At 39.3% G+C, this 23,849-nt stretch overlaps 1 protein-coding gene across 2 annotated transcripts in view; it reads right to left on the reverse strand.

The window, feature by feature from the left end:
* Positions 1–227: 227 nt before the first annotated feature.
* usta (uronyl 2-sulfotransferase a) overlaps positions 228–23,849 on the reverse strand; it is a 57,337-nt gene continuing 33,715 nt past the window's right edge. For both annotated transcript variants that reach the window (XM_085383301.1, XM_085383302.1), the window contains 6 exons: positions 22,319–22,474; positions 13,278–13,357; positions 13,011–13,164; positions 3,938–4,035; positions 3,665–3,822; positions 228–2,802 (listed from right to left, as the gene is read on the reverse strand). In XM_085383301.1, coding sequence (XP_085239427.1) covers positions 2,510–2,802; positions 3,665–3,822; positions 3,938–4,035; positions 13,011–13,164; positions 13,278–13,357; positions 22,319–22,474 — 939 coding nt within the window. In that variant the 3' untranslated portion in view covers positions 228–2,509. The remainder of the gene's footprint in view (positions 2,803–3,664; positions 3,823–3,937; positions 4,036–13,010; positions 13,165–13,277; positions 13,358–22,318; positions 22,475–23,849) is intronic.

Consider the following 23,849-nt stretch of genomic DNA (forward strand, 5'->3'; position numbering starts at 1 on the left):
CCTGTTGTTGACGATGTGCCAAAATTCTGAAAATGTAATGAATGTTTGTGGATATTTCCAAAAACATTTTGTCACTCAAATTTTTCAAGATTTAAATAAAAAAACATTTGAGTATTACAATGAGTGATGACTATTTACGCTTTATTGAGTGCACCTTGCTAGTATTCGGTTGGAGCACCTGTTGTGTTCAGAACAGCTTTAGTTATTTGTGGCATATATTCAACAAGGTGCTGGAAATATTCACACATTCACATTGTGCTCATAAAGCAGTGGTAAGATGTGGCATTTAAACACTGTTCAGGTCCCAGAATACGGCAAGAAAATGTCCCACACCCCATTTAAACACCATCTGTGGCCTGAACCATTGATATAAGTCGGTATAGATCATGATGGTTTTCATGATGTTTACGTCCTAGCATAAATGTCTGAGCAGAATTCAAGATATCGGGCAACATTCTTCCAATATCCTGTTGAATTGTAGCCACAGTTTCCTGCTCTTAGCTCAAAGGAGTGGCACCTGGTGTGGCTGCTTTAGGCCATCTGCTTCAAGATTTGACATGCCAGAATAAATACTCTTGTGCATACAGAGCTGCATGCTAGGTATGTATAGTAACTCATGCCCCGAGTTACACAGTTACTTAGCTTGAAGTGGTATGGCCATTCTCTTCTGACCTCCGACATCAGCATGGCATTGTCACCCAGAGAAATGCTGCCAAGTGGATATTTTCCATTTTCTTCTGACTCTACTCTGTTAACCCTGTGGTGGTGTGGGAAAAATCCCAAAACATCATGGTACCAACAACATGCCTCAACGTCCCCAAAATTACCTTTCTGTCTTTAAGGGCCACTTTTTTTAAAGTGGTCAGTGAGTGAATGCCCTCTCTTAAACAAAGGTTCTTGGAAAAAATGCCTACATATTATATATATATACATATAGTTAGCAATTCCCCGAATGGAGTCACCATAATAAGTCTGTAAAAAGTACGTTTTTTTCTGTATCAAAACCATTTTTAAGTAAAACAGGGGCAATAGCTGCAATAGTAAGAGGACATTTATTGACGGTCTTTGTTAGTTGTTCATTCATTGTCCATTGTTCATTCTAGACACCCTTAAATGCCGAAAATTGTTTTATAGCCACCAGCATAAACAACAACAAAAAAAAATGTGAGCGTTAAACATTGTTTTTTTTTATCTTCCTGAGAATTTTATATGGAATGCAAATGAATAGAAAACAATAAATAAAACTAGCAAAAAACAAAACATGGAACATAATGATGAAGATACGCAGAACAGAGATTAAGATGGTAGAGTGAAATGTTTAGTCACGTTATAGCTTATGGTTAATTGTTTTTTTTAAACATCTGTGATGAAAAAGCACTGTGGAGCTGCTGGATAATTAGAAATAAGTATTAACTGGGCTTGGTAACACTTCACACACTTTGATGATAACATTAATATACAGAAAACCCTTAAACAACAAATAATCTGAGTTGAAATGACAGGCAAATCAGCATTCAGTTGTGACCAAATCCCTCATTTTGCTGCAGATGTTAAGGAAATGTCACCTAACACAAAGTGCAGTGTATTCATACAGTTTTGCAAAAAAAACTGCTATTTGGCAAGCTCAATCTTTTAAACTTTGGAATACAAATTAGGCTTCATAAAGGCTTTTAACTCACTCTACAGTATCAACATATAGCCTGTCCCAAATAATAAATCTTTGCTAAAATACACAGCTTGTTTGGTCAAACTCAATCATTCATGCACACTTTTGGAATTCTCTGAATTCATACTTGAGTGCTCGCAGTTTAACCCTCATTTACACCTAATAGTATTTAACAAATTACACAAAATTACACAAAATGTTATAAACCAATACTAAAACAAATGAACTGACTATGTCACAACTCTGCCAGCTGTGCACAGAACTTTCTGCCACACAAATCCCAGAACCCTTAGTAAGGTCTGACAACAGTCCTGGAAGACTAATATACCTAAAAGGCTTATGGCACTTTTTAAAATTCACAACAACATCCAGCTTTCAGGACATCAAACCTCTCATAAAGTAGTAATCTGTCTTGGGAAATGCCTTTAATTCCTCTCCTATAGTAAACAACCTGGCGATAACATTTAGCACATTTCCAATCACAGTTAGCTGTCCAGATCTTGCACTAATCTCTCCCTGGAGATGACAGCGACAGTACGGTTTTTAAACGAACCCAAAAAGAAGCCCAAATTATAAAAAGGAAAACTTGAGTCAAGCAGATTGAGTTGAATATTATTTCCCATTGCCCTTGGTCAATTTATAAATAGAGCATTTTGTCCATCCAGTTTCTCAACTCTACAGTTTTCAGTGCTGAGCCTGTCAGTTTGGGAGTTGCACCTCAATTCTCTGGGTGACGCTGAAAGATTGAAACTCCTCCCCTTTGTCCTCAGGGTACAGTTTTCTTTAGCCAGTCCTAGCTAAGCAGCCGTTACGTGGCTGCGTCTAATGTTCATCGAGCATCCCTTAGGGATGAACCAGCCAGCTATTTGCATCCTCCAGATCCGTTTCCAGTTCCTCGTCTTCATCCAGAGGCTCTGGGGTTCGAAGGGCCAGTTGCTGCAGGAAATCATTTGAATAGGCGGGGGGTTTGGAAACAGACTTCAGGCCGATTTTTTTCTTCGTGAGGTGGAACTGGTCACGGACGAAGTTGTAAAACTCGTACTCATAGCGCATGCGGTGATACAGCACCTGCAGGGCCTCTAAAGTGGGGGTTTGTTTACGCACGGTGCCTGTCATGTTTCCCATTTTCCTATAATCTGCAACAAAATGATGGAGAGACAAAAAAACAAAGTTCAGCAAAGACTAAAATCAAAATGTTTTAGAAAAAGTTTCAAGCACATTTATTTAGACAGGAAATTACTTAATAACTATATCATATATCATCATCTTAAGCCACTTATTTTTCCAGTTAAGTAGCACGTGATTGCTGTTTAATGTGAATGATTCATATATCACCTCATCTATTTAGATATCTTGCTACTAAGTCATCATGACAAGCGGTTCGCTAAGCTGGACAAAAATAACATGCAGCTCTTGGTATTTCTTCCTAGCTATATCTGTCACTATGGCCTTCTTGCTCTGCTTGTCCACCACTACTATGCCCTGTTGGTTAGCCATCACCAGTTTGTTTGTCTGTATCTGGAAGTCACAGGATCTTGACTACTATCCATATGAGTGCTAAGAGTGCTACCTAACTCTTATTGCAGCTCTTATAAAGGTGATATTTTTGATAAATCACATACAAAAGGTGTTGCTACCTTTTGTATGAAGTCACTAAATATTTCTCGTAATAAAGATCACCCCAAATCATGTAATAGCACATTTTTATGACATTCAAAATAAACAGATAAACTGTATCTTGTGATCAGAACCTCATTAAAAAAAAGGTATGGATAAATCAAATCATGAGAACTAACTCTGTCCTGTGTGGAAGTTAGAGCATTTTAACGGTCACTACCAGGCTATGCAAATTTGTGACAAAATACCCGCAAAACTATTCACATTCTAATTACGTTGATCACGTTACCATGCTAAAGACTTTTTTATTGTCTTGTATAGGAAAACATTCACTCGATACTCTGACAGCATAAAACATTCTATATCACAAGGTGCAGCTACCAGGGCTCTTGTAGATGTTGAGTACTCCAGTAAAGTAATGAGGTAAGAGCCTCTCTAGCAGGAGCAGAACGTCCTCCAGCTCTTCCAATATCCCCACAAGGAGGTAGTTCTCCAGCACATTCTGTTTGGCCCTCTCCAAAGCCCATACTCCTGGCTCTCTGTGTGAGACAGAAGGAAAATAAGACCAAGAGAAAGTTTGCACTAGAGTAGCATTACTTGGAAAGAAATATTACCAAGCTTTTGTAATGCAACTTGACAAAATCTCATAAATACCTGCACTGAGGATGCTGTCCACAGAAGTAGGGGATGATGTAGAAAACCCTTGGGTTGGAGCACTCAGGGTAATTCTCTAGGATGCAAACATTGATGTCCTGAAAGCAGACAAGCACATATGAGTCTTTATATTTTTGCTTTACTAATAATTTATGCTTTTTAAAAAATTTTTATTCTACTTGCAGTGAATTTGATCTCAATCAGAATTGCAATTATTTCTTTTTACCACTAGAGGAAGCTATTCACTTGCACTGCCGTGAACCTGGACTGCTTGCCTGTCATTACCCCACAAGCCAAAGTGCTTTGTCAAACCACATCTTGTGCACAAAGATAAGCTCTTCCCTCTCATCTCAGTTGATCTCATAGGCTATGATACCACATAGGAAGAGAAAGTATTTTCAAATGAATTCGTGTTTAACTTAAAGATGTCACGATTAAGATAATGAGACCAGAGTTGTGAAACTTGAAAAACCACTTATCTGAAAAGCTATTGAGTAATGAATGGAAAAAAGACAGTTGCAGGAGTGAAGCTGGCCAGCGACTGAGTGCCACGGAAACAGCAGTCAAATCCATGTCAGGTGACGTAAGCCTCAGGGATAGCAACAAGTCCTGAGCAACAAAACACTCCACGAAGCATGGCTCACATCCACACACAGCAGCAGGCACATGTGTGCACAAGGCTTGCGCTCAAATATGTCACCTACAGTAGGACCAGACTACATGCATGAGGCAAATTTAGAACATTTTGTCATAGGTTGTTGTTTAGATTTATACCATAATGGCTCTGTAATGACTAACTTAAACAGCAATTTGGCAAAAATAGTCTAAGCCTAACATGGATCATCACAAAAATGGACAAGTCCGACAGGACAAAAGTCAGAGAGCCTCACGAAGGATCCAAGCTGCTGCTCCTGCTGCTGCAGGTGTGGCATAAGAAATCATCTGAGTGCAATAGGAAGCTTGAAACAGAGATGCTGACTGGAGTGTAAACATAGAAAAAGGCATAAATCATGTGTAGAAGAGCATGTTTATATGCTTAAGTGTTTATGTGTCTTGGAGACATTTGCACACTCATTGCTAATGTTTCTATTAGCCTCGACTTATTTATTTCCAGTTGTATTTTCTGGCATGAAAGCCTTACGAGAATCCCTCATTGAAAAATGTTGCCATCAGGTCTGCTCAGGGTTTTTCATACAGTCTCAAACATCTTTTTCTAAGGTTGTACAACCTTTGTTCTCAGACTACATAAAGAAAAACTGAACCCAAAAGCCTGTTAAAACAAATGCAAGAAAGATCCTGGATCCTCTGTAGGAGGGGCAGGATTGCAGTAGATGTTGCATAAAGTCTGAAATACTTGCAAGTAAAATGACTTAAAGGCTCCAAACGGAGAAAAGACTCAACTACAACATCATGGACTTGATATTTGAAATAGTGATATCATTTTAGCATCTATCTAAGCTGCAATCACAAGATGAAGCCTTGTGCAGCATGCGCTGGAATGAAATAAATTATTCACCTGATTAGTTAGATTTTTCTTGCGGCTGAAAACTGTGGTACAATTGTGCCTCTGATTCACAGAGTGGCTGCAGGGTGTGTTTGAACTTTATGAGTGACTCCTCTCAGCTGTGCACTGGGAACAGGACTTATTGGTGATCAGTGAAGCAAAAGACTGGAAAACCCTTCAAAGGGAACCACAACAATACCCCAGAGGAACCTTCAGGGAAAAAAAGAAAAGTTCAGCACTGTACTATTGTTAGTGTACAAGTCTTGTGCAGACTTGCGTAAAGTTTGCCATGTTTTTCTTTCATTTTTCATTTCACTAGCACGGACCACATCTTCAAGACATTGTTTCTTGAAGGAAAACGGTAGGTGGAATAAAGCTAGATCCAGGAATGGAGATCTAGACAGCGGTTTTGGTGAAGGCCTCAGTGAGGACTGGAAGGCAGCTCGCGGACTGGGCAGATCCCCAGGTACTAATGACAGGTTTATGAAGCGCCATTCTATTTAAAGAATGGTGATGTGAGTGGATCCAGTTTCATCAATTATGAGTATGTTCTTTGATGGTAAAAGATGCAAAAGCCATATACACTAAAACAAACAAAAACAGACAGGAAGTGGCACATTCGCTGACAGAGACCCTCATGCGTCAACATTTAGGCGATTTCTGGGAATCCAGCCACAGCTTGTATACAACAACGCACACACGTACACACACACACGCGCAGACAATACGCACTCTCTTTAGAAAGCCTTATTAGTATTTCAAAGACAGTTCCTGTGTGCACACTCAAGCTCATTGTTCCTTTTCTCACTGTGGATTATGCCAACAGAGCATTCACAGAAACTGTAGCAAAATAGGCACTAATCTGTACAATGGTCTCCCATTTCACTGAATGGAATGTAGACATAAATTAAATCAGGGGTAATTGATGATGTTAACCTTTCCCATGGGACGTTTTGCATTCAAATTTGAGAAAACAAAAAAAGAACTTTTTGTTTGTATTTGCTATCTGGAGGCAGTGGAAAGACGCTTTCGCTTTTTGAGTTAATCTTTTGAACACATGAGCAAGTGGGTGCCTTTTAAACAGGTACATCAGCATTTCTAGTAAAGATTAGAGGTAATAACTGTAATTTTAATATTCTTTAAGTTTTAGGCCTATTTTGGGCTTAACCATTCCATTTATTTTTCTGGTAATTTTACAAAATGGTCTTGAGGCTTCCTGACTGAATTTAATATTTAATGTTGGTAATCCACTTAACACTGACCTATGAATCATTCAAGCAGGAAAAGGCATCTAACTCAAGGGATGAACCAGCGTCGTGTCTACATAAAACAGACAAAATAGCAAAGAAACTATTTAAAACTTTACCTTTAGGCACTTTTTACGCGCAGCCTGTCACAAGAAAACAGAATCTGTTCCCATGTCTTTAGTCGAATCTGTTAAAATGCCAAAGTTGACTAAGTTTGACATATCTTGGCATAGTTTGCAGTGTGTCCTTAAAGAAATTTAAGGCAGCAAGCCAAATTAGGTTTTAATTATTAAAAGAGTGAGGACCTATGCTTTGCACTCATGGTTTTCCTCAGTATCAAAACACTGATTATAGTTATGTTACACAAACCACAGAAATTCATTAAAAAAAAAAATCTGTAATGAGTGAACCTTATGTGTTCGTTGTGCCTTCGGCCAACAGTGTGACACACCAACTGTCTGTTATTGTAGTGAAGGCAGGCTAAGGCAAGACTGGTGCCAGTAAACCCTCTAATATGATTTGTGTATTTATTTAATAAGTCTACTTGTCATTTTAAATGTTGGATTATGTCAAATTACTGTGGGAATCTCATCTGATCGAACCAGTATTTCCAAGTCTTGAGAAAAAGCTGGGCCTTTTAGGTTCAGTGAGGACAGACACTCTTTTTTTATAAGTGTTTGCAAGCGTATTCATATGTAGGCTGCCACGCATGCACTTTGTACTTTGCGGCAAGACAGAGGTTGATTTAGTACTGTCAGCGGATGCATCTGTATTTTGTTTTAATTCATTAAAAAACATGCACATGCACACACACAAAACAGTCAAAAACTCAGCTCAATACAATATAAATTATCCAACCACATCATTCCAAGTTGGCATTTTAAAGCAACTTAAATTTGCATAATGGTTCACAAAATAACTGCAAATGTGGTAAATATCATGTGTGTCTGAGTGTGATTAAGTGTGTGCGTGCTATGTTCAACTGACCAGTGCATGCCTTTGTATAAAGTAGCATGTGTGTATGTAAAAGGGGGTGTGGGCACTGACGGAAAATCCAAGCCGACCACAGGAATGTCTCAGTAACACGTGCATCAGGCTCCCTCGGCCCCGGCTAGCAACTGACAGCGCTCTTTCATCAACACCTCACATACAAAACCAACACAGGGCAAGCAGGCTGAAGCACACCAGGTGGAGGATACAGCCATGCCCAGTCTGAGGGGTGATTCTTAACATTAGGGGTACTCTTTCCGTACATACTTGAATTTGTACTTATAGTGTGGACATTCATCTTCCCAATACTGTCAATGAAACTTTAACCATGAAAGACCTACTTAATCTCCCTATAGAGGTGACTTGCCAAGAATCAATGCAGTCATCCTCCTCTTTTCCAAAAGGAAATGGTCGTGTGAATATGATGCTCTTCACTGATTTGATATTCTTCGTTTTTCTTGTTTATTAATTTGTTGCTTATATGTGTGAAATAAATATTTGATTGATCAATTGATACATGAAGCCCTAAATGTATCTTTTTGCATATAATACATTTCTGTGCATATTCTGCAGTGTGTACTGTTTTCAGCAGCCGTGTACACCGTGCAGATGGAAGGCATATTTTCGCAACAACTGTGTAACATAAAAAGCAAAGTAGGAAACACTAAAGTGCCACGAGACACTTTATGCCAGTACAGTAAGACAAAATCTGTGGAACACCATCAACATATTAATTCCTGATATTTTCAGAGCTTTTGGTCAGTTACTTCAAACCTTATAAGACACTCTAGTGATTTAAGTACAACACAGCATTCCTAAACTATACTCAATTAAAGGATTAAGCACCATGGTTATAATAATCTAAAATTTACTTTTCTTTACCATTTCTGGAATACTTTCTCCTCATAAGTGTATCTAAAGCTAAATGCACACACAGGTAGGCTAGTCGATGACAACACAGCCTTCCCCTCTCCTTTAACTGTAGCAAGGGGCCCCTGTGGTCTGCATACTTTAATAACTCAACTCACATGGTCCAAAACTGCAGGGCAAACAGTGCAATACTTAATTACAGCGAGTCAGACTCAAGCCAGAATGACATTCGCTCCTCTTGTTAGCTTCTCAGAACAGCCTCCTGAACCCTTTAGGTCTCTCATAGCACTTACTGTGGGAGGAAAGAATGAGAAGAGTTTGTGCCTAATCTTAAACAAATATTAATACGATTTTGTTTTGACCTCACTTTTGTTTTGACACACTGTTTTCCGTTTTTGTTGGATTCCCCCTAAATTTTATATGAGGCTTGGGCGTCTCACTTCAGGGGGGTTTCCGACCTCCGATCAGATGCTTCATCTCACTTTTAACTTTTAACTGTCATCTGCTTAAAAAGTATATAAGGGAATGGAGTGAACACAAAGATCAAAAAATAGTAGCTTGAAAATTACAGTATGCTTCCAAATGGTAGGTAGAGTTAAAAAAAATGGTATGCAGTGACTTCAATCTGGTGCTACAGGGATAAACAACTCTGTGAGGCAGATGTAGGATATCAAGTTTCTGATGTGGTAAATCGAGTCTTTAATTCGAATCCTAATCAGATTTATATATTGGGTTAGCGTCAGACTGCCATGAGTTTACAATTTGCCATCCACCCTGGAGCAACACCACATGTGGAACATCTTCAAAGAGAGTAGAGTGTGGTTTTAATATATTGCTTATATTTTTGAATTTAGGAAGTTAAAATTTGTCTTGAGACAGCAACAAACAGAAATACAGAAGAAAAGGGCTAAAGCAGAATATTAACGTCAGGAGGATCATCTCTTCTTAACATTTTTTAAAGAGATCCTACAGGCTAATTACAGTGCAGTGTATAGTATCATTACTACATATATGTAGAGCATGTATAAACATTCCTCAATATACATGCCCCTGTAATTAAAGTCTACATCATGGAAACACCAGAATAAGACTTCATTATGCAACATTTCAGTTCATGTCTCTACTGAGCATCACGTTGCGAAAATAGTGAGCCTGCAACCAAAGTTATTCAAATTTAATGCACTGTTACTGGCCAACCAGTGATTCACGCATAGCAACTAAGTGTGTTAGCTTGTCAAACACTTCTAATGCATTCATATTTCAAATCACAAGCATCTCTGTCACTGATTTAGCAAATGTCAATATGAGAGCAAATGGGTTTGGGGCACTCGGACCAGCATTAGGAAAAAGAGGAAAAAGGTTCAGTATTTGTTTGACCCATTAAATAATACTGTTATAGTTTGTGGGCACTGGATATTGTGGGATCACAACACCATGGCGACCAGATGTCTTGCCCCCTCAAAAGTCACAGCGTCACCTGCTGTTACGAGTGTGTTTTCTTATTGTTGAGAGCTTCTCTGATTTGGTTATTGAATTTGAACATGCGAACATCAGATTTTTGCAAAGTGGTTTGTGGACTATAATTATGACCACATAGACCTCATTGTGGTGAGTTTTTAGCTAACCTTAGCCAGTTTGGTTAGTATCTGTGAGTTAAGTGTGATGACCCACTCCACGTTGCCTTCCTGTTGGCCTGTTTGTGGTGTAGGTATTATCTGCTGGCATTGGAGAGCTGTTGTGTCCCATTTTCCATCAATAACACTGTCAACACCTGGGCCCAGTGTGGCAATGCTTTCTAAAAGCCATCGAAGTTGCAGAGTGGAGGCTCTCCTATCTGAAATAACCTTTTGGATTTTGTTCATTTTTTGGGTTTTGCAATAAATGTTCCATATGCCATTTTTTCACCCTGACTGCACACGCCACAGATGATTTCTTTCCTTGTTTTTTATTTTATTTAAAATAGTCTTTTCATTGGCATTTGTGTGCATCTTCCCCACTTGTTTGTTACAAGTACGACCTTATCTATTTAAATGAATTTGTTTGTGGCTGTTTTGTTTTGTTGTTTGGGTTGTTGCCATTACATTATGTTTTGTGTGAAGCATGCAATATGCATTGTGTTTGCTGCAACTTGTGTCCAGGAAATATATTGTGAGTCAGAACTGAGTTGTTTGAATTTGACTTGTTTGGTTAATTTGAACTGTGTCTGTCTGGTAAGTTTTTGATCCTACAGCTACTGCTGTGTGTGTGTGTGTGTGTGTGTGTGTGTGTGTGTGTGTGTGTGTGTGTGTGTGTGTGTGTGTATGTGTGTGTGTGTGTGGACACCTGGGCAGGTGTGAGCTATTAGCAGTGATTGCATGGTTCTCTAGTATAGTAGGTGCATATCAATGTGGCCCATTTGTGCTAGTTGTAGGTTTTTTGTTTTGGTTGTGTCAGGTGAGTCACCAGCTTGCTGCTGTTTATATGGCTCACCTCTAATTTCAATGAAGACTAGGGTTCATAAAGTAGGTAAGCAGAAGGAGGCTTTTCCGCTTTGGTTCAGGGACATGTTGTATCTTTCATGTACTAACCGACCTGGGGCAATGCTGTTTGCTGGCTTTGTTTTTTTCCCCTCTCTTCCTGGGTCTTAGACTGAATCATGGCAGGGATGGAGGAATTTGTTGCATCACCATTAGACGGTTTTCTGGATTGTTGTACAAAAGTTCACCTTCTGATATTTACAGACAATTATGAACTTGATTTGACTGGTCTTGGTGATAACTGTCATAAAGAAAACACAAACTCTGAGAGTAACTTGCAGCTGACTGAAATAGGAGAGTTAGTGGCTGTGCAAATGAGAGCTGATCACACATCAATACTGTCACGTGTGGTTACACCAGGAAACCTGGCTTTTGAACAGCAGAATCAGAATCATCAGAGTCAGAATAATTTATTAACCCCTAAGGAAATTATGTAAATGACTCACTTTGTTGCAAATGACATATGAAAAGGAAAAACAAAGCTGGAGATTGAGAGGCAAAAGCTGGAAATGGAAAAGGACAAGCTGGAGGTTGTTAAACAAAGGACAGTTGAGCAAATGCAACATGAGCAACAAGCAAGATAGACTTGCAAAATACTTGGCTGGGTTTGGTAAGTTTTGCTGGAGGAGCGAGTTTTACTGGGGTTATTAAATCGGTGAACAAATAATTGTTGGGGACTGGCAAATGTTTTAAGCAACTTACCGTTTGTGACTGACAGCAGGTAGACTCTGGGTTTTTTGCACTAACTGACACTGCATACACCATTTCTTTGCCAATGCACTTATTTACACTTCTTATCATACTGACTAAACACAGCATGAAGTTCTTTACTTGTTTGTTATAAATGAAAAAACAGTCTTTTAATTGGCATTTGTGTGCATCTCCCTTTTTTAGTCATGGCCATGTGGCCCAGTTTGTGATAAAGGTCTACCATATTAATAAGATCTTTAAAAAAAAACAACTTGAGCACAGACTACTTAGGCAGCATGTTTATTACCATTGACCTACTTTATTTTGTGAACAAAAACTGCATTAAAACCATTCTAAGAGACTTAAACCACAATAGAGGTTCAGATCAAATACCCCCCAAACTAGTTGCTTCCTGTTAAAGGGGAGGTTTTCCTTCCCGCTGTCGCCAAGTGCTTGCTCACAGGGGGTTATCTGATCGTTGGGGCCGAACTGAATTGAACAGTTAGGAATGACCTCTTCAACAACTGTCTTTTAGATTATTTATCTGAATTTCAGGTTCGGGATCACACCTCATACACTCCCCTTCTGGTTCCACGGCTATATAAACCTTCCTACACTATAAGTTAGTTCACGATTTTGTGCCCCACCCTTCCCCACTTTTCTCAGCTCTCACGCCTCTCATTAGTATTTGGGGATTTGCCAGGCCTGGGAGCAGCCACCACTCCTCACTGAGGCCTTCCACAAACTGCTGTCTCAAACTTCGGTCTATCCTTATGCCACTTGTCATTCTCTGTTAAGAATCACCATCAAATCAAATTGAGGATGTGGTGCCTTCTAGTGAACTGAAGCGTAACACGAGAGGCCAAAACTATTTTTTGTACTATGCCGTAAACATGTTTCTCCTGTAAAGTTGACCATTTCGACACTGGAGTTTATGGGAACTCTTTTGCTTTTGCAGCCAGCCTCAAGTAGCAAACAGCTTTGAAGAACCGCAGTTTTTGCCGCTCTGGTAATGATTCCTTTTTGTTAGTCTCCGAGGCTGTGGTGAGTTCAAACCTCTTTGTTTATAAGAAAAGCAATACATTTATTCACCAGCTTGGTTTCTTGTTGTTTCATTTACAACAAGGAGAGAAAAAAACGAAAGCCCAAAAACCCAAAGCATAAGACGCATATCTACGAGAACTTTAAGCAAGTAAGTCCATGTGCACTTAAGGCTTTTCAAAAATAAAATGTATCTCTGCAGAAAAGCTTCTCACCAGGTATCTCTCGTCATCTTTCATCCCTGGAGTTCGGATTAGGTGGTTCTGCTCGCCCCTCCAGTCACCAAAGCGACGGAAGAAATAGTTGGAGAGGAAGCGATTGATGGGATCCCGGATTATGTTGATATACACAGGCTGCTCTATCTTGAACCTGACACAGATAAATAAAAAGCACTCAGTAAGAACCAAAAAAAGAAACCCAAACAAAAAAAAAACAACCCCACATTTTAGCCAACACTCATGAAATACTTTTGTAGACATTACCTTGTAAAGTTGAGGAAGTGAACGTGTCTGGTATAAAGGAATGGCTGAGGAATACTGCTGATATTTTTCATTAGATCCACCTGGGGAAAAAATGAATATGCATAAAATCAAACATCTGCAATGAATACGGGCAATTTAGACAAAACAGCATCTTTAATTTTTGTTTTTTAAAGAGAAATCAAAAATTCCCATCTGAATTAGTTAAATATTTGACCTCAAATAACCTCTCATAAAATAAACAAGTCATTATGTAAATAGCTATGGGGCGGCCTGGATTCACAATAAAGAATCAGAATGTAATATCACTGTTTTGTTCATCTCACAATGTTCATCACCTCAACATCTTGGATCTTTAGCCAAGATTTTGCCAACACCTCTAAAGCTGTTATTCAAAGTTTCTCCACCCTCTGCAGAATGAACAAATAAATCAATTAAGAAAATGAAATAAAAAGATTCCCACTGGGCTTCCAGGTCTGCATGGAGAGGCAAGCAAAAAGTACAACTACAGAGTGCAGAATAGCATAAATACTAAGCAACTGGATCCAAAATCTTAGTCATTCCTCACATAAAAGGTTCCATATTGGAGTAATTCACTATGTAAGATCCAGTTATCAAAGTCACACATGTAAAAAGTTAGTTTAATTCAAGTTATGTCTCTGCATCAGAAAATGATGCAGTATGCCTAATTTAAAAATAATAAAAACACAGAACAATGACTCAAAATATTGGCTAGCTTGTAGCGACATTTAAGTACTTTGAGTGGCTTTTACTTTAAGATGTGAGAGTGCAGCGCTCTTTTCCAGTTTGAAATATACTAAGCTGCATTTGTCTATTTGTATGCAAGCTGTGAATTTATTTTCCCCTTACTCATTTGCCTTTCTTCATTCCAGTCTCTGTTGTGTAGTTTAACTTTGGCAAGTTCATTTAGCTGAGCCTTTAAAGACAGAAGATAAGTGTAAAAGAGATTATAGGCCCAGTCTTTCAGTATGGCCACAGGGGAAGTTAAAAAACACTGGTACTTTGAGTCCAAAGATGAATGTACCTCAAGTCCAAGTAGCTTCTGTTACCCATTTGTCTCGTCTTACTTTAATTTTCTTTCATTTAGTCTCTCAAATTACGGAGACCTTTTCTCCTGCACCAGAGTCACTTTTAATTACATGACACATTGTTTTCAGGAACTTTTTCTTTTCATTTTACCAGTGATAAAACTGCAATAAAGTTCATCCTATTTCTCTATATCAAAGCCCTTTCGACCAGTGAGCAGGAATCAGCACTGCAAAGCCAGGAAACAGACCGCACATTACAGCTCGAGGTCATATTCATGTGAAGTTTAAGTCAAAAGGTGTGTTTGTGTGTCTGCGTGTGACTTTGCCCATCAGTTTCGACAGAGAGATAGAGGCTGAGGACTGTACTGAGAGGCAAGGCTAACCCACAAAATTAACTGCAGAAGACGGGCCTTTATTGTCGACACAGCGAATCATCTGTCATCTCACCCTATCCCTAGCATCCTCTTCTTTCACACCAACCCTCTGCACATCCAACTTTACTATCCGTGAATCTTCTCTGTGATTATCCTCCTTTCCTCCTTCCTTGCAATTCCACTCTACCCAGTTTCCCCCCCTCTGCCCAAACCATCTCAACCTTTGTCTCTCTTTGTCTCCAAACCGCTCAGCCTGAGCTGTACCTCTGACATACTCGTTTCTAAGTCAGTTCATCCTAGTCACTCCCAGAAAACCTTAACATTTTCAACTGTCACCTCCAGCATGGCCTAATGTCTATTCATCAGTGCTGCCATCTTCAAACCATACATTACAGCTTGTAAACCTTCTCTTTCACCCCTGCCACTATTCTTCTGTTACAAATCACAATCCTGACACTCATCTCCACCCACTCTACCTTGCCTGCACTCGTCTTCACCTCTCTTGTGGACTGTCCATTGCGTTGGATATAATAGATTTAGATATAATTGGTTCTTCTTGTAATGCCTTCCATACTCCACACTTATCAGATGCTGTCACTGTCACCTCTGAATAACAATATTGTTGCTACAGAGAGCCATAGTCATTTCTGTCTACAATCTGCAATTCTACATTGCTGCAAATTCAACAGCATGGTGTGCTTGGGTAATGAGGATCTGTAAGACGTGACTCTAGCACCTTAAACCCACATCTTGCATATCTAGCGGAATCTGGATTGTTGAGATCTACCTTTTATAGAGGTGCAGAAAAAGAGCAAGAGAACTTCAACAATATAATCTCAATAAATCAGTCTGTTTTTATTTGTGGTTTTTTGTTGTCGTTGGGTTGTGGGTTTTTTTTACATTCCATGCAAGGTTTCATTCATTTATTTTAAAAAAGAGTGGCTGAAAGGGCTTCTTTGTGTTCTGCATTGGTCCATGTCCTCCTTTTTTCATCCAGTGGCAATACACAGAGCATGACTCTACCGGGAGAGGTGCCTGCTGTTAGATCATTATCGCAACGAGTACACACAAAACCCTTCAAAAGAAAAACACAGTCTTTGTAGAAGAAAACGAAAATCTATAAAGCTGCAGCAGGAGAAGAGGACACCAACTTGGCACATTTAAAATTCTCCACTACTGCACAGCAGAAGGACAGCGGAGGTGAATTATGCATTACAAGGGAATAATGGGCACATTAAGAAAATGTCGCTGCAGGCAAATCCTTAACAAGTTGGAAAGTTTCTTTTTTAATCTTGGCTTCCAGGTTACAGCGGCTAGATGTCAATGAGCCAAGACTCTCTCAGTGATGAGTTTGTGTGTCCATCAACAAGCTCCAGGAGAGACCAAGCACAGTTATTTCAGAGGTTACCAGCAGCAGCAAACTAAATGCAAGGCAAAGAAAGGTCGATTACATGAAATTTCTTTCAAGACTTTATTTTTGAATACATGACCTGCAGAAAGGTGCAAAGACCCTTTCCTCACATCCATCAGGTAAGGCTAAGAAAAGTTTGGGACTCAAGTGTTTGTGTTTGTTAAAGTTGCTTTAATGCGTTACTTTTCCTTCTTTCTGTTTCCCATGATCCATGACGTCAAGAGTAAATCTTAAAATACAAGTGAAAAGTAAGTCTTGGTAAGTTGGGTTTCACTTTAAGACGTAAAGTATTGTCATTGTCGCAGAATAAAGATTACGGTAATTGGCATAAACAGTTTCTTAATACTCTCAACACGTCTGTAAAACTGGGGCCGATTCTCAAATCTTACTTATAACGGTCATGTTCCCTGTCGTTACAGTTTCGGTCTTTATTTAAAATGCTCTCAGTCAAATGAACCGATCGGTTAAGTAACAGTTTGAATGACCTGCTCTTAAAAAACTACATACAGGCAGCTGTTATGTCATAGACTTACTGTTTGGATAGCAACAGTAATATGTATACTTGTTTATGTACGGAGAGTGGTTAATCTGAGGCCCCAATCAGATTTGGGCTCAGTACATTTCCACTCACTCTGCTTCCCCTTCTGTGGATCTCTCCTGCTAGAAAAGTAAAAAAATGTAAGAGTTTCATTAGCACTGTGGAATTTGTTAAGCCACTCTACAGCATTTATTACTTTACTTGAATTACGCATATAAACGTACATTTTAAAAAACATTTTCCCCTGATGTTCCCACCCCCGCGCCCAGGTTAACATGCAGGCACTGAATGCATTTAGCACGTTTGCTGTGTTTGTGTGTTTTTCAGCCCCACCCCTTTAGTCCGTCTGGCCAGATCTCACTTTCATTCACCAGAAAGAAAGTAGAGGACGGTCTGAGATTCCAGGCATACCTGCAACCCTGCGAGCCCCTACTACCTCCTCCCCACAGCTCTGGTGGTGTCCTCACAGGGCTCATCAGGGGAAACGAAGGGGGAACCACAGAAAGATTTGACTGCTGCCCTGGGTTCAGTTTGCCTTTATATCACAATCAACTTGTTATAAGCCTAAATAATCAGTAAGTGTGGTAAGGTACACACTCTTATCTTTGGCCAGACAGTGGTAGGAATCATGACTTTGATGGCAGACAAATGGATGGTAAAGAATTTTTCTCCTTGTTTTTTAAAGGTCTTACGTTTATTTTTTATAATTATTATTCAGGAAATGCCACAAATCTCTTTCACTAAGCCTGTTCTGGTGCACAGATAGTTCACGATACTGTGTGCCTCAAAGCCCATAGCAGCTTTGCAAAGTTCCAGAGAAACATGGCACCATCACTTTTGGTAATCAGCAAACAAGGCATCGACCCTGGGCAAACCCATTAAAGCACTACTGGGAGTGCCAGCAGGAAACCCATCCAAAACTGCAGTCCAGAGCCAGAACCACAACTGATGAGACCAGCATTTCTAAACTTAGGTGACATGCGTCTGGATCTGCGTAAGTCAACACAGAAGTACACATGCGAGAAGAACACACAAACACAAGCACAGACTTACACTCTTAACCGGACCCCCCTTGAATGTGCACAGTCTTTCTAAAAAGATGTTTTATACCCCGTGAATTAATGAGACTAACCGTGTTCTGCCACTGTCTGTGCAGCCAGCATTCAGAGATTGATGAATGGGCAAACAAGTAACTGTTTCAATATTAGTGTAATATTTACATCAGTTTGGTCAGTAATGGTTATATATATTTAGTGTCTGCTGACCATTCAGAAGTGGTTAGCAGTACCTTACTTCGAAAGAAGGCTGCAAATGTGAGTCACTACTGCAGCACTCCCACACAACCACATGATTAAATTTCTTTTTTGCCCAGATGGCTTAAAAGAGCATTGCATTACTGAAAAAGTGAAATCTAAAAAGTACATGTGACTGGTATATGATACAATAATTCTAAATTACTCCAACCCACAATACAAAAAAGAGAGAAGTAAGACCACACAAAGGTAAGGACTGGCAGCTCGCAAAGGAGACCCTAACCTCCAGGAGCATAATTGATGCATACATGATGGATGATTGCGAGCATATTTTGAATAAAGTTTGATGCTGCGGGAGAGGAGATCAGAAGTTAACGATAGACAGCGATAAAGATGCATTTGATGCTGAAGGCTTGTGATGAGTAGACACGGTTGAAATGGTGTCTAATTTATATGACATCGATGCCAATAAGACAACATTTACTGTAACATTTGCTATTTTAATGCACAGGAAAAGATGGGCATAGGAGATGAAGTAGCAACAATGAAAATTCAGGACAGCTGTTGAAAGTTTGACAATTTAGGTCCATTAGATAAAAGCAAAGATGGCAGTTTCTTCTTCACATAGATATTTCTACCAAGGCTAGGTTGTCTGCATGAATGAAAATGGATTTATCAATTTGCTTTATGCCTCCAACGCAGAGCTGCAGTTACTACAGAACAAATTTAAAGGCAGCTAAGAACTGACATGAAAGAGTTTAGTGATATTGACCAATTCTTTGAATTCTTACTGGTTCTTCTTTGGAGTTCCTGCAAAACCCCCCAATACCAGTGAAAGGAGTGGCATCTGTGTAGAGTTAATTTGTGTTGGAGGACATCTTAAATGTCAAGTTCCTAAAAGAAGATACCATTTAAACTCACAAGCGGGGTCACCGAAGGCACATTTGTGATTTAGAGGAGCTGTCATGGGTAATTATGCTGATAAGCAAGGGTGTAAATGATGCAGCGAGAGAGTGACAATGAATGACTGGTCAAGAAAGATGATGCACAGGGCTAGTATCAAGTGCCAGAAGAGGGAGCAAATTGGGGCAGGAAAGGGTAAGAAGAACATTTTGTGAGGAGGACTATCAGACTGATGCTGCTGAGTTTCACAGAGTAAGAATTAGATGGTTCCTGCCATGGCATGAGGAACTTGGAGGATGTTGTCACTTTTTGTTATTATCGATGTGGATCCACTACCAGACTTTATAGAGCTGGCATCCGTAGAACGGAGAATTGGCTCTCAGTAGTTCAAGGACATAGCAACCAGTAGCTAAAATGTAGCCAGATGATGAAAATGCAATAAGCAGTATTTACATCTGGCAACTTATGCTAAGAAAGTTGATGAAGAAGCAGGTTGAATTGTTAATTAATCAGTGCATCAGTTTGCCAACACTTAAAAGCCATATAGTGAGACTGATGTGCCAGAGAGAGGTACAGAAGATTTTTAATTTGTAAATGTCGTCAGTGGTTTCTGACAGGAATGGTTTAGAGAGTAAAGAGTGTTAATGGGTTTGACAAGCACTGGATGTTTAACTTAACACAGCGTGCCTGTAAACCCTGCTGGACAAAAACATAGCGCAACACTGGCTTGTCATTAATAGATGGAATGCTTGATCTATCTGTTTTCCCTGCATATATGTATTTGTTATTGCAAGAAAAGGAACAAGACCAGCTGGTGCAGAGAATGCAGATTCTTTGAACGCAGCCCCAAAGAGACTTGAAATGATGGGACATCAACTGGCATCCTGGTGCCAAAGATGAGCCAAGGGCACTTAAGAGCAATTTCATTTGCATCAGTTTCCTATAGTTTCTTGATTGAACTATGAGGAATGATTGTCACAAGTGTACCCAGTCAGCAGTAATACACCTTGCTGTATTAAATGACAGAGTACGCCACAGACCACCGTAATCCCATTTGAGGCAATACTTGTATATGATAGCATCTCGTTGCTATGTTTTATCGAGGCTAAACGCAACCCAGGAGAATGGTCAACTGTGGGGATGGAGAAAGATTTGGCAACCTGGTCCTAGAAGTTGGAGTAGATAAATATAACAAGTAGGACAGAGAAATTGCATCTGGCAACCCCGCTGCCTGCAACTTTTTCAACATACTGAAGTATGTTGAAAAAGTAAGATAGAAGAAACGGAAACTGGCATCCTGGTGCTAACTGTGGAAGTAATGAAAGGATGGTGCTGAAAACGATGCCACGAACTATGTTCTTGAAGGTAGAGGCTCATTGCTGCTCAAAGATTAACCTTGCTGAATGGGCAAGTGGAAAGGATACTGATGCTGTAGTGGGGTCAGACTAGAATAATAATAACTTGATTTTCCTGGTCTTGGACCGCGAGCATCATTAGGGTAAAACACTTTCAATAAGTTAGCTGTATTTTTTTGAGCAATAATGGCTCATCCTTTCACTTGGAGGACTCACTGCAAATTGATTCAATTATCCCAATCACACTCCCAGTTTATTAAAACCATACCTAGATAGAAAAACAGTTATAGATTGACCTCCTCAGAGCCTAGACCTCAACAATACTAGAACAGTGTGGGATCATCTTGACAGGAAATGGAACAAAAGGCAGCCAACATCTAAAGAAGAGCTTTGAAGGTCCTTCAAAAAGCCTGAAGAACTATTCCTGAAGACTATTTACAGAAATTACAAGAAAGTTTGCCTAAGAGAGTTCAGGGTCTATTGAAGGATGAAGGTTGTCAATGCTGATTTTCAGAATTGTACATACTCTGTTTTTCCCTTTAGCTACAAAAACTTCAATTTTTCCTAGCAAAATCTATAGAAATGATGGGTGGATCAAGACTTTTGCACAGTACTGCATATATCAATTAGAAAAAGATTTAAGAAAGGGCATTATTTATACACCTTAGCATTTTCACTCTTATTCCTACTAGCATGGCTGAGCACTACGTCTTAAAAAGCTGTGGTATTTTTAAAGGAAAGCAGTTTTTCCTCTGTAAACCCAATGCTCATGTCCTCAAGATATTCCAGGAAATAATAAAAGAAGATTCATGATCCTTCAGTCTTTTTCTCACAATAACTACAAAAACAAGCACTGAATAAACTGCTGCTGTTAATTTGACACTGACCACACAGTTATTTGAACAATGCACAGTTGCTTTAGCTTCACCTGGGGGACACACGCTGCTACTCGAAGGATGTGACAATATCATCTGGCTGTTTAACAGTGAAATGATTTAGACCTGTTTAACTACACTCATATAAAAACAAATGATGAATGAGTTAGGAAACAGTTTAAAGTTGACGGATTTGAAGACCACAAACCCTCACATGAAAGAAATTATTTTTTAGTGTCATTTTTTCCCCCATATTTTCCAGGATGATTAAATTGTCCAAGTAAAAGGGAAGAGAAGAAAAAAAAAAGTTACATTTCCATGGCAAACTAAGTTTAGATTGTTTTAAATGATCCAAAACTGCTATTAAGGGACTCCAATGTAGACTTTTGATAGTTCGGCTATCTTTTTGTGTAATGTACAGTACACTTGTTGTATTGTTTTACATGTGAGATGTAGTGCTTCGGCGAACCTTATTTTTGGTACTAAGCTTGCATCTACTGCTCTGAAGAGCAGCTGGCAGATTTTAAAGCCTTGTGCCTCTTTTTTCTTCTTTTGATGAACTATTAAAAGGACGTTTTTTTTCATAGCTGAACTGCAAATGATTTTTTAGGATGAACTAGGATATTGTTTGGGGCTTTCACTGACCGTAGACTTATTTAGAGCTTCCAAGACCCCAAAGAGATTTTCAACATAATTTTATACAATTCTGAATTGTACACACACACACACACACACACACACACACACACACACACACACACACACACACACACACACACACACACACACACACACACACACACACACACACACACGTTTTCATATCTTATCGAGGACATCTCATTGCCATAATGCTTTCCCTAACCGCTTACCATAACCCTAATCATCAAAAATGAATGCCTAATCCCAACCTTCAACCTAAACCTATCCATAACCTCATTGTAACCCTGACACTAAAACCACATTTTGAGCCTCAGAAATGCCTTCAAACTCTTGGGAAGAGCATATTGTCCCCATAAATGACTGTTGGTCCTCACAAGTATAGTAGCATGACAATGTTCTGTCCTCACAAAGATGTCTTAACATCTAAACATGTACACACACAAAATATAATACGAAAAAGATAGATTTTGCTATATTTTGTGCTTTCTCTTTTGTTTCCATTCAGTTTTTTGGTTCTTTCTGTTGTTCCACAATATAATGTGTTATGACATGTTAGATCTTCCCCATAATCTTCTACCAGTCTTTTAAATCCATGCATCACAGTGCGATCTGGGCTACCTTACCTGTTCATGCTTAGTGAGCCGTGTTTTGTTGTGGATGTCAGAGGAGACCAGGTTGAACTGGTGTTTCTCAGCGAGTAACCTCAGTAAGATGACCACCGTCCGGCTGCCGCACTTTCCCACACGATTATAGATCACCTGGCTTGGGAAGGGGAGTACCTGCGAGGACAGAAACGCACACATGTATTCTGTATTTTACTTTCACTGTTGATAAGTGAAATGTGCATTTACTCTGTGCCATTTTGACTATAAAAAAGCAGCTAAGGAAAAAATATTGTGAAAAAAGCAGAAAAAGGGAAATGAGGAAATGTATTAAATTCTTACGACATTCTCCTGTAACTTTGTGTCTGAACTTTGACCTCTAGTTATAACCTACTCTCTCTAGAGCTGAACTAAACTGCCTTGACAACACATTAATAGTACATTAAAAATAACAGACACAAAGACCTAATATGAGTATACAGTGCTTCACTGTTCTCCCCTTAAGCTCCTCCACAGAACTTAGTCAAAACGATACTGAGGCAAAATCACTTGGAAGTTCACACATGACTCACCAATTAGCTCATCCATGATTCACAAACTTAAAACTGTCGATACCAGTCTATTTCATTTCCAAGAAATTGACTAATGATTTACATTGGAAGGTTATCGCTGATGTGTAATTTAAATATGAAACACATTTAAGCACAAGGTCAGCAAGAATGCACTAATTTGGCATTTATCTCTAAGAGTTCACAAGGCTTACACAAGTGGCCCCTAAAGAATGAAAGCACTCTGAGAAAATTTATCAGTGAGAACACCCCCCTCCCCTCCCTGACACACACACACAAAGCCTTATTTTTCTGATTCTCCGCTAAGAGCAGCCCCACCCCAGCATAGAATCCGTACAAACAGTGAAGGCCTCTCGGACTATTTGCCAGAATTTAGTGGAAAAGCAGAGAAAACAATAGGACTGATGTTGAAGCGTTCAAGGAGGGAGAAAGAAATGATGAGAGGGCCAGAAGGGAAAGATGACACCACCGTATCAATATCACTTCCCGCATATACGTCCCAGAATCAAAGCCTGTTCCTGGATTTCATTAGCAAGTGAATACGTTTGATGCAAATACACGAGAACACGCCCTCAGATAAAGAGGTAAAGAACTGAAATGACAACATAGCTTCAGTTAGGATAAGATTATACAAGTTTAGAGATTGTTTTTTTATTACCTAACAAGAAAAGTTTGTTATTCTAACAAAAATATGAAAAAGAAAGAAAGAAAAAGAGCGATATCATTACATTTGGGAAAAGTTTTTGAGCTGACAGGAAATAGATCTCTTGGACAGCAGTTCAACTTTCCACAGTGTTTGCCAAGTAACTACAGGCTGAAATACATTCAGTGTTTCACAGGACAGCATATCATGACAAATGACTGTCAGACTTCTAACATCCTGCTGCTGACTAACAGGAATAACAGCAGACATGCCTTCAAAAGTCCAAATCTCCCGCTGGCACTGACAACACAGAAAGGGCAAGCTTTCAGCTTGTGCTATT

The sequence above is a fragment of the Rhamphochromis longiceps genome, linkage group LG15 (genome assembly GCF_057381845.1).
Source record: "Rhamphochromis longiceps isolate RC_006_pf linkage group LG15, R_longiceps_female_GT1.1, whole genome shotgun sequence".
Classification (NCBI taxonomy): domain Eukaryota; kingdom Metazoa; phylum Chordata; class Actinopteri; order Cichliformes; family Cichlidae; genus Rhamphochromis; species Rhamphochromis longiceps.